Source organism: Lolium rigidum, chromosome 3, assembly GCF_022539505.1.
Source record: "Lolium rigidum isolate FL_2022 chromosome 3, APGP_CSIRO_Lrig_0.1, whole genome shotgun sequence".
Taxonomy (NCBI): domain Eukaryota; kingdom Viridiplantae; phylum Streptophyta; class Magnoliopsida; order Poales; family Poaceae; genus Lolium; species Lolium rigidum.
This window is the reverse complement of record NC_061510.1, coordinates 169,133,781-169,146,694: the sequence shown is the minus strand read 5'-3', so window position 1 is coordinate 169,146,694 and position 12,914 is coordinate 169,133,781. Positions and strand designations below refer to the sequence as shown.

The following is a 12,914-nucleotide window of genomic DNA, read 5'->3' as shown; positions in this document are numbered from 1 at the left end:
GTTACATTAATTAGAGAAAAAATGCAAAAGAATGGATATCATTGCTAACCACAAATAGGAGACACACGCACTAATTAGAAGAAGTCAATTTTCATGGTATTGATCAACTCACTTACGTTATGAATTGTAGGCGAAAGTTGCAAACATGGCACGTCTCTTTACCCCAACTTAAAATCTCCCATTGAAAAAAAGAATACACAACGTGCCACAATTCACAAGGCAGTCATCTCAACACAACTTTGCCATTACCGGGACATTGGCGTCAATTCATTACGTGGACGTACAAAGTCAAATATGCAGAAGTTGACTTCCTTTTACCAGAAACAACCTAATTTCCATAAGACATTTCTTTAAAGGTACAAAAACAGCAGAAAGCGAAAGAAAGAAACAAGGCAAGAACGCAAAATTAAAAGAAAAGCCAAATTCGAAAAAAATGGAAGGGTAAAATAAAAATTCGGGATCAGATGGTAAATCACTGGGGTGCCCCATTGTCGTAACAGGCTTAGTTGGGGCGGACACCCCTCTCGCAGTGAAATTTGCGAGCCGTTACCGCTCATCACATCCCTTGGCTGCCTGAAGGATCATGCTTTCTCACCGCGCACCCACATCCTCTCTTATAGCTTTCCGAAGCTCGTCACTCGCTCTCTGCTGCCGAGGTGGGAGTAAACACACAGACGCTGCGCTCCTGCGGTGCCCTGATTTCTCATTTCCCATGTGATGTGTGGGCTGAAGGTCACAATGGGTAACTCTGAAGCCCATGAACTCATGCTATGGGCCTGTGGCTAACAACGCATGGCTAACAACGCATAGTACGGTCGGCTCCATAGAACAAAGCTGAACCGAATTCGCCTGACAGACAGCTCACGGTAACAGCTGAACAGGAATACAGTCATTAGTGAAAACATCAGACAAAGAGCCACACCTGAAAGGCGCTAAGGAAAACCTTTGATTTTGTACATCACACATTCACATGGCAGGGAGTTTATGAGTGTTCAGCTTTTACACTCCATGACTTAACACACACACACGCACACTCACCATGTACCAGCACAACAACCACATTTCTTTACATCATCACATCCTTCCTTGCCTTCATCCACCATCGAGGAGAAGGTCCTTCTGCTCTTCAGTCACAGGTTCAGGTTATGCCAGCAGAAAGGTCTTCCTTGCAGTGCTAAGTGGAGAACATCACAAGCAATACTTTGCGAACTGGCAAGGACTTACGCGAGCCGTAGTGCCATTTCTTGGATGAGGGCTCTCTTCTGGGACGCGGTGATCAGCTGGCTGGTTTCGGCGTGCTCAATCACGTCCGTCACGATCGCGGCGGCGTGACCCAGCGACGCCTCGATTGTTCGCTTTAACATGAAAGCCTGCACAACATGAAGAGCCAGAGTAAGAAACTGCAGGCCGCATCAGACAAAGAACACTTCATCAAGAAAGAAAGAACCGAACCTGTCCATGGTGCGATATTTTCAGCGTGCAGGCGTGCTGGACCCAAGGCTCCCCATCCACTTGAACTGGAAAAGGAGCAGAAAACTGCAGCTTGATTGTTTGGCCCTGGGCGATCCTCCGTGCACGAGAAAGTCCAACCTGAATTCGGGACTGTTGTTTACCTTCCAGCACTATGTTTTTATTCATCAAAGAAGGTTATCTGATACTGCTTGCTCACCTGAAGTGTCCCCAGATGCCAAGTCCCGCTGATACTAACTACTTCGAGCACCTTGTCATGGATTGATTGTGGATCAAAGTTGTCGGCACTATCCTCGTCCTCATTTTGCCACAAATCAACCCCTCCCATATAGCTTGGAATGTTCGCAACGAGAACACCTTCTGAATCCTGGAACAGTCACAGACATTAGTGTGATAGTGAGGCTAGCGTCGTGTGTGCACGATAGAATAGTCACAAAGATTCTTCTTATCAAACCTCTGGTATATCAATCTCAGCTCCATCAACCTCTAGCCTAACTTGCCAAGGCAAGTCTACAAATGTCCTGTCAATCATGCTCTTCGCACCTTCCCTTGCATATAGCACCTTGTTGAGGAACTGAAACACAACAAAGAAGAAGAAAAATGTCACATGCATGACCTTGCCAAATAGAACTGAAGGAGCACTGTGATCAGTTTATTTAGGTAATACACCGATAAGTCTAAGCACCAAGAGGGGGAAATGTTAATCATACTCAGCTGTTCTCCTCTATGAGACTGCTATAGTTAAGTAGAGGAACTACCTGGCTGTAGAACTTTTCAGGATTTTCCTCGCGGAGATTATGAATGTCAAGTGCAACCTTTGCATCACAACCAATACCTGTCACCATGGAAAAGTAAGTTACTTTGATCAACTGCCCCGATAAACTAAATCTTCGCACCTACCTAGATAATTGTTCATATACTTCACCGGAAGCACATTCTTGGCTTGCTTATCTTCTACTGTAACTTTCCATCTGTCTAGAATGGTGACTGCCGCATGCTCTATGTCATGTAGAACTGTGCAGAGGCCTCCTTGCTTCTCAACAGAGCCGAGACCACCTCCCCATGACAAAACTCTTGAAAGATCATTGCCAGTGCCAGCTGGAAGAATCGCAACAGGCGGAGGTGATTCATAATTTTGTCTGTCTATCGCGTCAAGAACCCAACCAACAGTACCATCGCCACCACACACAAGGATCCTGAAATGTGGTACCTTTCGGAACAACAACAATCCTGCCTCTGGCCCTTGTGATGAACTCAACTCAAACACCTAAATAAAATAATACACATTAGCCCGCAAAGGAGTCATACTCAATTGTTAAGGATCTGAATAAAATAATACACCCAAGGATCTGAATAAGATTTTCTAATATATGGCATAGCCCGCAAAGGAGTCATACTCAATTGTTAAGGATCTGAATAAAATAATACACCCAAGGATCTGAATAAGATTTTCTAAGGTGGTCTGTGATCAATATATGGCATCACAAATAAACAAAATGGAGTCATACTCGATCGTTAAGTGTAATATTCACAAACCGTAAACTGATTGCCAATAGATGACGTGAGATGCTAGCTACCAGAGAAGAACTAAGCCATATGAGTTCTTTTACCTGGTCTTACATATCAGAGGGAGGCATTTGTACTACTTGCTGACATCTGAATTCTACCTGATCCTACATATCAGAGGGAGGGAATCAAGGTGCCGCTTTATATCCATCTTTGCCTACCATAAGGATCACAGTGTCCAAGTTTTACTCTCGCAGTGTACAGCGTGATGTGCCAAATTACGTGAGGCCCAACTACTTTTACAAAACATTAGAATAAACATCAGGATGCTAACGCGAATTGGATTCACAAGGAGGATACTAGCACCGCAAGAATAAATATTTTACACGGCACACTAAACATAAGATAAACATGGAAGGTATCAATTCCAACGGAATACTTGTGTAATATAAAATGATTCAATAGCATATAGGTTTCTTCATATATAAGACCCAGCATATGGGTGGTTCAAAGGATAGCAAGTGCCCAATATGGGAGCAGTTAATCCTGGCCCAAGGCTTAATAGGATTGATAGAATCCTCATACCAACAAGTTGCAACTTCTTTTCCGGAAGCTCATCCCCAAAGAACTCCGAGGTTAAGCGTGCTTGGCCTGGAGCGATTTGAGGATGGGTGTCCTTCCTAGGTGCACACGAGTGAGGACAAAGTGCGCAGGAAAGACATGTGTTGGTCTGTGGGGCTAGTCTAGACATCCTAGAGAGCTGCCAGGGGTGACATGTGACATGTCCGACCAAGGGGGTGGTCGGGGTGTTACATTACTGTACTCCGCACTAGAAACAACACAGACATAGGTAAAACATCAGGTCAATGATAATGTAAATAAAATTCAATGACTAGGCCATAAGCACAGTTAATGTGTGGATGTATCATGACCTGCACAGGGTTCAAAAGGAAATGTAGCCGGTGTTTGAGAGAATCTCCCCGCTGAGCTCCACTTCTCTTGTTGATGAATACTAGAAGAGGTCTGGCATCGGCAGGCAGGTCAGTCAACACATACGTGAGTTTGGCTCCTCCCGCATCATCGTTATATAGTCTTACTGGTTCTGACACGACTTCTTTACAGTCACTCTCACTGCTGTACAATTCATTATCAGCATACCTCTGAACACTTCCCACATTTGCTTTGGCATCCATAGTCCTCTGATTAGAATACGATGTTGTATCACTTGATGAATCATCATTACTCTCACCAGCCGTAGAGTCAGAAGGCAATCTGTTATGACGCTTCTGTCTTCTGGTTCGGCTCCTAAGGTGTCCACGTACGGTGGATGCAAATTCATTTGCGCCATGTGTTATAGAGCTTAGAATTCCACCAGGTTTGTTCTTTGTCACGACAAACAATGGGGAAAGAATAAGGCGTCTGAATGGACCAAGATCGCAAATATCACCTGCCTCATTAGACATGTTTGAGTGGCAATCAACATGAACCAGCCGTTGGCACCACATGCAGCAATATATAGGACCTCCAAGGAAAGATCCATTGCATGGCTCCTCACAGTGGCTACAGTATTGAGCTTCTTCAGGCTGGTCAGCTATATCTGTCCATAGCACGGTCCATTGATGGACCACATGTTTTGAGCCAAACAATGAGACACATTTGCAGTCCCTCTGAGAATTTGAAGAGCAGATCGTGTGTGCAGCGGCGCCGCAAACATCGCAGCGGTGAACGGTATTCTCTGATGTTATCACTGGCCCAAGGGGCTGACCAGGTGAAATGGATTCTAAGCATACACAGCACTTCAGTCCTTTTGCACGAAGCAATCGTTCTGCAGACCATATATGTTCCGCAGTAGGTACTTTTTGATTTCTCTCAAAATTCTTCCTTTTTGATCTGGCAATCACTTTCATCCAGCTTACACTGATCTTTCGCCTCCACAGCGATAAAAGGTACAGAAACACCAAAAGGCTGACTATGCCAACAGCGAAGTATGCAGCAATGGGGATCCAGAAATCTGATGGATTGGGAGATTCACTGTACAAACTAAACATGATTATATTAAATTGCTCCTTCAGCCAGTCCATTCTGGACACTGATGGCCCAATTGAATTATAACCATTCACTGAAGGCATCGTGACAAGAAACTACATCCTTTTAACCATGTTTAGAGCAACATGCATGGCCAATCATTTAGCCTTGAGAATGCTGATTGCTGAATAAGCTCCTAAAGGATGATCTGCAATCAGCAGAGAATAAATCAGCACAGCCGCAAACATGCTAGCAATGTGTGTCTACCAATAATGCTGGACACAATACCACGAAAGTTAAGTTTGTGTAGACTCATAAGTTATTGACTACGCTAAGAAATATATGCTTTTAGTAAGCAAAATACTTATGAATGCAAATATCAGTCTTACTAAATATCAGCATTCATGACTTTAGGTCGGCAAGAATTATCCGTTACTACGAACAGCACCGTGCTCCTGCTTGTACATTTTCAGTTGGCATTTAGCAATATCTTTCGAAAATAACATAGGAACGAGACACATGTTAAACTGCCTTGGTTCACCATGATAGTACTAATCAAGGTTGTCTCACATAGCCTTCCCACTCTGTAATCAGTCTCAATAATGCATTATGAAGAGTCAGCAGACCAAATAAATGAAGACAAGGCACTAAATTGTTTCATAGAAAAGCAGAGATATTCATCTCACACGCCACTATTATTATGCAAAATGCGAAATGATACAAACGAAAGGGATGGAATTGGAAAGGACCATTTGCTTAACGATTTTTCTTGTTTTTGCTTGGTCTCAACTCTGAAGATTAACAAAAAGAACTGGGTTATCAGTTCTAAGTTGTAAAGGTGAGCCGAAGAAATTGGTAAAACTGGATAGAGATAAAATAAAAATAACAAAAGCATAGTGCGGTAACAGAAACAAAGAAATACAGCGAAACAGGTTCGCTGAAACGAAATTGGTAAAGATGGATTCGCACGGGATTTCCGCAGGTACTAACAGAGCCATGGAAGAAACGAGTGCCACTTTTGCCTGGAAAGAAACAGCAAAATCGATACCAAAAAGGTTGGAAATCTGAAGCCTTGCCCACCTACGCCAAGAATCAGGGCGGGAACCTCCACCCTAGGCCCCAGCCGGCCTTGCCGTCTCCTCCTCTGGGGCCGCCGCCGCCGCCCGCCGACGAAGGAAGGTCAATACTTGACGTTTCCGGACTCCCCGGCTTTTGTTTGTTAATTTCCCTTACTTCCTCACTGTCAACTCAGGACAAGCAAGGAACCGCAGAGGAGGACATAGCGGAGAGAATCGGGCAGAGGGGTCTCCGGAGTCCGGACGCTTCCGCGTGTGGCCCCGGGAAGAGATTCGCCACATCGGGGCCGTCGGTTGCACCGCTGATCGGCACCGGCGGCCCAGATTAATCTGGGGTGTTGAATCTTCCGCCGACGACGAGAGAGAAGACCGAAAGATACCCCGGTCGCTGTCTTCCTCGTTGGATGGCCCTGAGGTTTGCGCCATTTCGTTTCCGCACTAGCGCGATCTTCATTCGTGCAATCTACCCAACTTTACCAATTCATCGCCACCGATGATCAAAATAAAACTCCACATATGTGTGCGAAGTAGGAACGGGGATGATAGTTTCGCCAGAGACGAGGGATTACCTAGCATATCAGACGACGGGGCTGCGAGGGAAGAAGCATGTCTTCAGGTTATCAGACGACGATTAGACTGCGGAGGAAGAAGCATGCCTTCATGTGATCACTGCGAAGTGCGAGAAGAAGAAAGAGGGCCATCAGCCGACCTGACCATCTGAAAAATAACAAGGAGAAGAAGTTAGGGTGGCTGACACGTCTCGCTCCAGGGCTCCAGAAGGACACGTATGCCGACGGAGGTGCGACACCGCAGCTCCACCGCGTGGTTCCTACTGTGCGCGTGTGAATCAACCCGTATATTCATCATCGCGGTAGCGGCATGTCGACAATGAATCCAGCGCCGTTTTTAATCAACTACAATAAATTTTAGTCAGCAAGCTATAAAAATTAAAATAAAATATTTGTGTTTAATTGAAAGAGAAAGAAGATGAGAGAGAATGCAAGAGCTAGCTGCACGTGTTTCTAGGTAATTTGTGCCCCAAATCTATTTTGTGCTAGAGCACTATCTCGCCTTACAGCGTGCCCTCCTCTCTAGCTCATCTGATGACGATCGTGTGGTCCCGCGTCTCACTAGTGTACCACACGCGCATCCATCGTCCGACCTGGTCCGGCGGTCAAAGGCGACAACGGATTTTGTGCAGCCCAGGGTAGAAAAAAATTCCCAATTCCCCTTCCCTTCTCTTCCCCGGTGAGCTCCACTGGTTGCTGCCGGAGTGCTCCACGGCGACGACGAGACGGCGGTTATTGAGGAGAGGTGCGGCGGCCCTTCCGCGCTCCCCTTGGCGTCCGTCCGTCCTCGCGTCACCTCCGCCTCAACCGGCCGCGTCCGCGCCGGAACGAGATCCTTTGTGGGCGGCCGGACGGCGGAGAAGGCGCGTCAGTTGCGGGCCTGGATGGTGGATACGGAGAGCTTCCACGATGCCATGTACCACTCCGCCATCGCCGTCGCACCCTCGGTGAGTTATCGTGCATGATTTCCGTGTCCCTCGTAATTTTGGCGGTGCTGCTGCTGCCAGCCGCAGATGCGCGCATCCTGAGCGTGTATACCGGCGACGACTGGCAGAGCGCAGACGTCACTTTCTACGGCGGCAGCGACGCCTCTGCACCATAGGTGCTAGTTGCACATGGTGAGGTGCCTGATTTTTGAGAGACGCGAGTCGATCCATTTTGTCCACGACCAGAATCATGGAGGATGTAACCATAGAAGTTTTTCTACATCCTGAATGGTCGAATGATATAACAAAAGTAAACTTTTTACATCCAAAATTATGTAAGGATGGGATAATATTATTTCGCCCAATTCTAGATGAAATATTTTTGGAACTAGATGTACCTGAACTATTTCTTTACATCTGGAGATGGAAGCTCAAGGTGTATTTCCCCAATTTTGGGTGTAATTTATTTTTCAATTAGATGTAATTTTTGTTATTTTTCTACATCCAGAGATGGAAGCTCAAGGTGTATTTCCTTACTTTTGGGCGGCGGCATCCCATGACAGCGACGAGGGCAGCTCGCTTCTGCCTCAATTTGGTGGGAAAACGCCGAGACAAGGCTCGTGGCGGGGCGGTGGAGGAATTGGGCGAATTTGGCGGTGATGTAGCCGAAGGTACAGGCAGCTGTAAGAGGGAGATGTGAAATATGTAGCATTGGAAGTTGAGGCGGGTCAAAAAAAAAAAGGGCACCAAAATGGCTGTAAGAATCGGTTGGAGGCAATTTCTTTTTCGCCCCCAAGTGCCAAAGAATTACTAAAATTCCATAAAACAGCACCACTTGCCTGGACAAGTTTTTATAGAATTTGGTTACGTTCTCGTAAGTAAATTTTCCAGTACAACCTGTGAATTGATTTTCCCTCCAATGAGTGAGGGAGCAGTTTTCTAGGCACCGCTCCTATAATACTCCCTCTCCCAAATTCTCCAAAATTTGGCTCAAAGTCAAACTTTGTAAAGTTTCACTAAATTTATAGAAAATTATAGCAAATCTACATCATTATCTCAATTTTATTAAAATCATCATGAAATTTCTTTTCATATATATATTTGATATTATAAAAGTTAATCCATTTTCATATAGTAAGACCAACTTAATAAAAGTTTGACTTTGACCAAACCTATTATGCATCCAAAATTGGGAATGTACATCTCGAGAGAATCTCAATGGACAACCAAAGGGATTAAAGAGGTGTACAAATTAACACAACGGGAACTGCATTGCATACATCCACTTCTGCAAATTTTCTTTTATCAAAATCAAGCAGAGCCAAATCTAGCTAGCTGGAAATATTCGCTTACAGCACGAAGCAAATCACCATAAAAAAAAGAATCTGCTGAAAGCAAAATGTAGGAATCAGCTCGGTTTGCTGCTAGAAGCAAACAAAAATATACTAATATTCAAAACTATGCACCATATGGATAACAGCTATAAGCCTTTAACCACAAGAATCGCTTGGCAAAATCTAATAGGCTGCTGCCATCTAGCATCAACACAAAATACTTTAAGAGCAAGAGATACAGCTATAATCATAAGAGTCGATTGATTTAGAACAGTAATGGTTGCGCATTAGACGTTCAGGAAATATAGTAATACCATAACTAGATGCATACAACTTTAAGATCTCATAAACATGCCAGGCCAAGTCCTAATTCAAAACTGCAAACAAACTCTGGCCAGCTCAACCAGCAAACATGACAGGCAGGGGAATGGTAGAGATGAAACTACTCCGCAACAACAGCAACAACCCGTCCAGCCACTTGGTCCAGATCACGCCTACCCTGGGAGGTGATGAGCCTTCCACTGCAATGCCAACAGAAAACACAATCAGAATGCTTATATTACAGTATGCACAATACTACAGTAGGCAGCAAAAGTAAGCACACAGATGACTTGAGAGACTTACCCCTTGGGGTCAAGGTCGATGATGCCCATGTTCTTGAGCTGCTGCAGGATGTTGCGGGAGAGGGCACCGCTGCTCTTGCAGAAGTGAGGAGGGCGTGAGCCATTCCTCTGTCGTCCACCATAGATTTTCTGGAAGCCACCGACCCCGATACCCTGCCTCAGGTAGATCTTCCTTGCAATTGAGGCTGCAGAATACCAATGAAGCAACAAACAAATAAGAGATGTAGTAAAGAATTTAAGGAAAAGAGCAACCATACTGAGAAGGTTAAGATTACTCACCAGCCCTGATGTAGTACCAGTCAGGGTCATAAGGAGGGAGCTCCTTGAACCTCGCAGTCTTCACGATGTCAACCCACTCAGGGAGCTCCATCTAAACAAACAATAAGAAATTTTAAACACAAGCACAAAGGTGCAGAAGAAATGTTCAGTCAATACATACAACCAATTCATGGAAGAACAAGTGTGTAGCTTGCAAATGTCAGTTAATATGGTAGCGGTTTCTTGCAACAAAAGTTGGAACATGCGTCCTGAAGAAACCTAGCAACTGAACTAGCCCACAAATGTATGCAAAGGCAAAAAAATAGATTCAGAGCTATGACAGCTACCACTTGACATGCAAAAAACTAGATTCAGAGCTATACCTACGTCTCAAGGAAGAGCATATATATTGCAGATATAGTTTGTAATTGATCAACGCTGACATAGCATCACAAGGAAAAATCATATTCAATACCAACTAAGACATGCAGGAGACTTAACATATTAAATAGCACTAAGTAGTATTTGACTGCTGAGGGTTCTATAATTATAAATGTTCTGGCTGATGCTAGAAATTTATTTATATGATCATGAGAACTTCAGATTGACATCACACAACATGATTTGGGGCACCCCACATTTGCTGTCCTAACAATCCTTATCATCGAGCATGATGTACAAATCCAAATTGTCCGTTTACGTAAGAAGCGAAGAGTGATGCACAAGTGACAAAGCTGCAGGCGAAATGAACTCAGCCAGATCAAGACAATACGGTCCTCTTAGGACGTTATTTCTAATTTAGGGGCAATACTGCGTACATCAACCCAACATAACAGAAAACAACACAACATTGGTAAAGCAAGTCATAAATCGTCGTCGCTACTTCTTATACTGCATTCGCGGAATGATTGTGAAGGGGTCGCACATACTAAGTGTCATCTGCGGTACGCACGAGGGCACGAAGGATAAGGGGTCACTTCATGATCTACCCTAGAACTGAATCTTCGGTGTAGGATCCGAGGGAAACGAGGTACCTTGCCGGAGCGCTTGAGGTGGGCGGAGTAGGCCTTGACGAAGTCGTGGGGGCTGACGTCCTTCACCGTCAAGGCGGTTGAGGCCGCCGGTTCCGCCATCCTGTAGCCGCCGCCGGTGCAGCTGTGGGGAGGGGAGATGGGGGGAGTGGGGTGGGCGCTGCGGCTGCTCACGGGCTAGGGTTTTGTGGAGGTGTGGCAGACCAGTCGGACTGGGGAATTTATATAATGCAGGTTTCGTTACGGAGCCGTCAGATCGGTGATGAACGGCCACGATGGACCGATCGGTTGGTTTAGGGTTCACGGACATCTATCGGGCTGAAGTGCATGGGCCTGTTAGGCCGACAGGGGACAAAACGGCTCCAGCCCACAGGTTGCTGAATCCAGTCGTCCATAGCCCAAGCCACTCATGTTCTTCTTTTCCTTTTTTGTTGAGCTCTAAGCAACTCTTTTTTTTTCTTCTTTTTTTCTGATAAATTGAAGATATATTCATCATGAATAACATTTCCACATGTTATTATAATTATTATAAAACCAAACATAACGACCCTCTATGTGCAACTCTATTACGACTCACTTCGGAAAGCAAGATATCATAGAATCTAGAAAGTCTTCTGATGCACCCTAACACATGTCTGGCGCGTTGTAAGCTTCTCTATGAATTTTCAAGTATATATCACACTATAATGTTCTATTATTATTTACTAATTATTTAGGTATTCCATACAAACTTTCTATTTAATTTTGAAAGTCACGATGCCCTTTTGTGTAATCTTTTGTTTTTGTATCCTTCTTAAAGAGAATAAAATCAATAGAAATTGGGATCAATATTTCTTATAGAAAAGAACAAGCACCGCACTTGGATACTCTGAAGGAGCACAAGCCTCGTGCGGCTTCCTGCGTGTTGGCCAAGTCGAGGTGCGCCCTCATGGCTCGTGGGCCCTATCTAACGCCACTTCTATGGCCCCTTTGGCTAGTGGACAACGCTAACTTAAAATTCACTATAAATACCCTACCATGATGTCTTGCGAAGAGAGAGTCACATATGGAGATAGAGCAAACAACTGAGAATAATTGAGGGTGTTGTCGAAGAATATTGGAGGGGAAGCATTGTCGGATCACCTCCAAATGCATCTCCACGTCCCATCCTCTCATATGATCGATGTTCTTTATGATGAATAGGGAACAGTCCGCATCCACACACATTGGGTTTGTGGATGTAGATTGACCATAAGAAGGGACACATTCTGGTCCCCAAAATCCCATGTCAGCGTACTTAAGTCAATTATGTATACTGTGTACTCACTTCGCGGTATGTCATGGACTACCACATTTGGAAGGAGTATTAGCTCATGCTGGCGCAGATTTGGAGTGTGGTGACATTAGGTCTCATAGCATTTGCATATTTGAATTTATCAGTTTTTCCATACATATGCTTAATATTTTTGTGCGAACATGTTTTTCGAGAGATGTCAAGTAAACGGTCAACAAGAACCATTTTTCTTCATAAGAAACACTATTTCTTTAGTTTGTTAGTTGTTTTATTGGTTGTAAAAAGAAATATTTTCTTATACAGTAGTTATCTTACTATCTTTTACTACTATTGTAACTGACATCTACTCCTGTATTGTTAGCGATAACAAGGTAGCTTTTAGATTTATTTGCATGTTGCTTAATGTGTGTGTGATGGGGTGGGGAATATTTACTACCTTTTGTCATCATCCAATATAGACCTAGAGTCAACACATCCGCGCATGTGGAGCCGATGAGCGCATGTGCCGTGGATCCTAGTAGGCGTGTTAGGACCACGTCCCGGCCACCAATGGTGCCTCTAGTTATGGCGAGGTCATTCCTTCCTATACCTCAAGATCTCCTAGGTCACGGAACTACCGTCTTGGAGAGATCCAATGCCCGGATATGTTGTTGTGGATGATGCGTTGATGTCTGCGGATGTCGCTAACCGTCTTCAAGGTGATGTCTACGCACGCTTCTATTCATGTAGACAGTGTTGGGCCTCCAAGAGCAGAGGTTTGTAGAACAGTAGCAAGTTTTCCTTAAGTGGATCACCCAAGGTTTATCGAACTCAAGGAGGTAGA

At 44.5% G+C, this 12,914-nt stretch overlaps 2 protein-coding genes and 1 non-coding gene across 4 annotated transcripts; all 3 read right to left on the bottom strand.

Annotated features, from left to right (window-relative positions):
- Positions 1–456: 456 nt before the first annotated feature.
- On the bottom strand, positions 457–565 carry LOC124704939. Its single transcript, XR_007003799.1, has one exon. It is a non-coding gene; the product is annotated as a small nucleolar RNA Z279/snoR105/snoR108 (small nucleolar RNA).
- A 348-nt stretch (positions 566–913) lies between these two features.
- LOC124698621 (diacylglycerol kinase 1-like) lies at positions 914–6,872 on the bottom strand. Of its 2 annotated transcripts, XM_047231099.1 has the most exons (9): positions 6,833–6,872; positions 6,647–6,746; positions 3,909–5,209; positions 2,371–2,737; positions 2,229–2,305; positions 1,925–2,044; positions 1,670–1,837; positions 1,453–1,590; positions 914–1,370 (listed from the first exon to the last, which is right to left on the bottom strand). In XM_047231099.1, the coding sequence occupies exons 3-9, from the start codon at positions 5,103–5,105 to the stop codon at positions 1,221–1,223; spliced, it is 2,217 nt and encodes a 738-aa protein (XP_047087055.1). In that variant the 5' UTR covers positions 5,106–5,209; positions 6,647–6,746; positions 6,833–6,872; the 3' UTR covers positions 914–1,220. The 2 variants fall into 2 exon arrangements, with proteins under 2 accessions (XP_047087055.1, XP_047087056.1); XM_047231100.1 differs by lacking the exons at positions 6,647–6,746; positions 6,833–6,872 and adding an exon at positions 6,082–6,147.
- Positions 6,873–9,166: 2,294 nt separating this feature from the next.
- Positions 9,167–10,989, bottom strand: LOC124698620 (40S ribosomal protein S19). Its single transcript, XM_047231098.1, has 4 exons — positions 10,822–10,989; positions 9,809–9,899; positions 9,531–9,714; positions 9,167–9,427 (listed from the first exon to the last, which is right to left on the bottom strand). Exons 1-4 carry the CDS (start codon positions 10,918–10,920, stop codon positions 9,349–9,351), a joined length of 453 nt encoding a protein of 150 aa, XP_047087054.1. The 5' UTR covers positions 10,921–10,989; the 3' UTR covers positions 9,167–9,348.
- Positions 10,990–12,914: the final 1,925 nt, after the last annotated feature.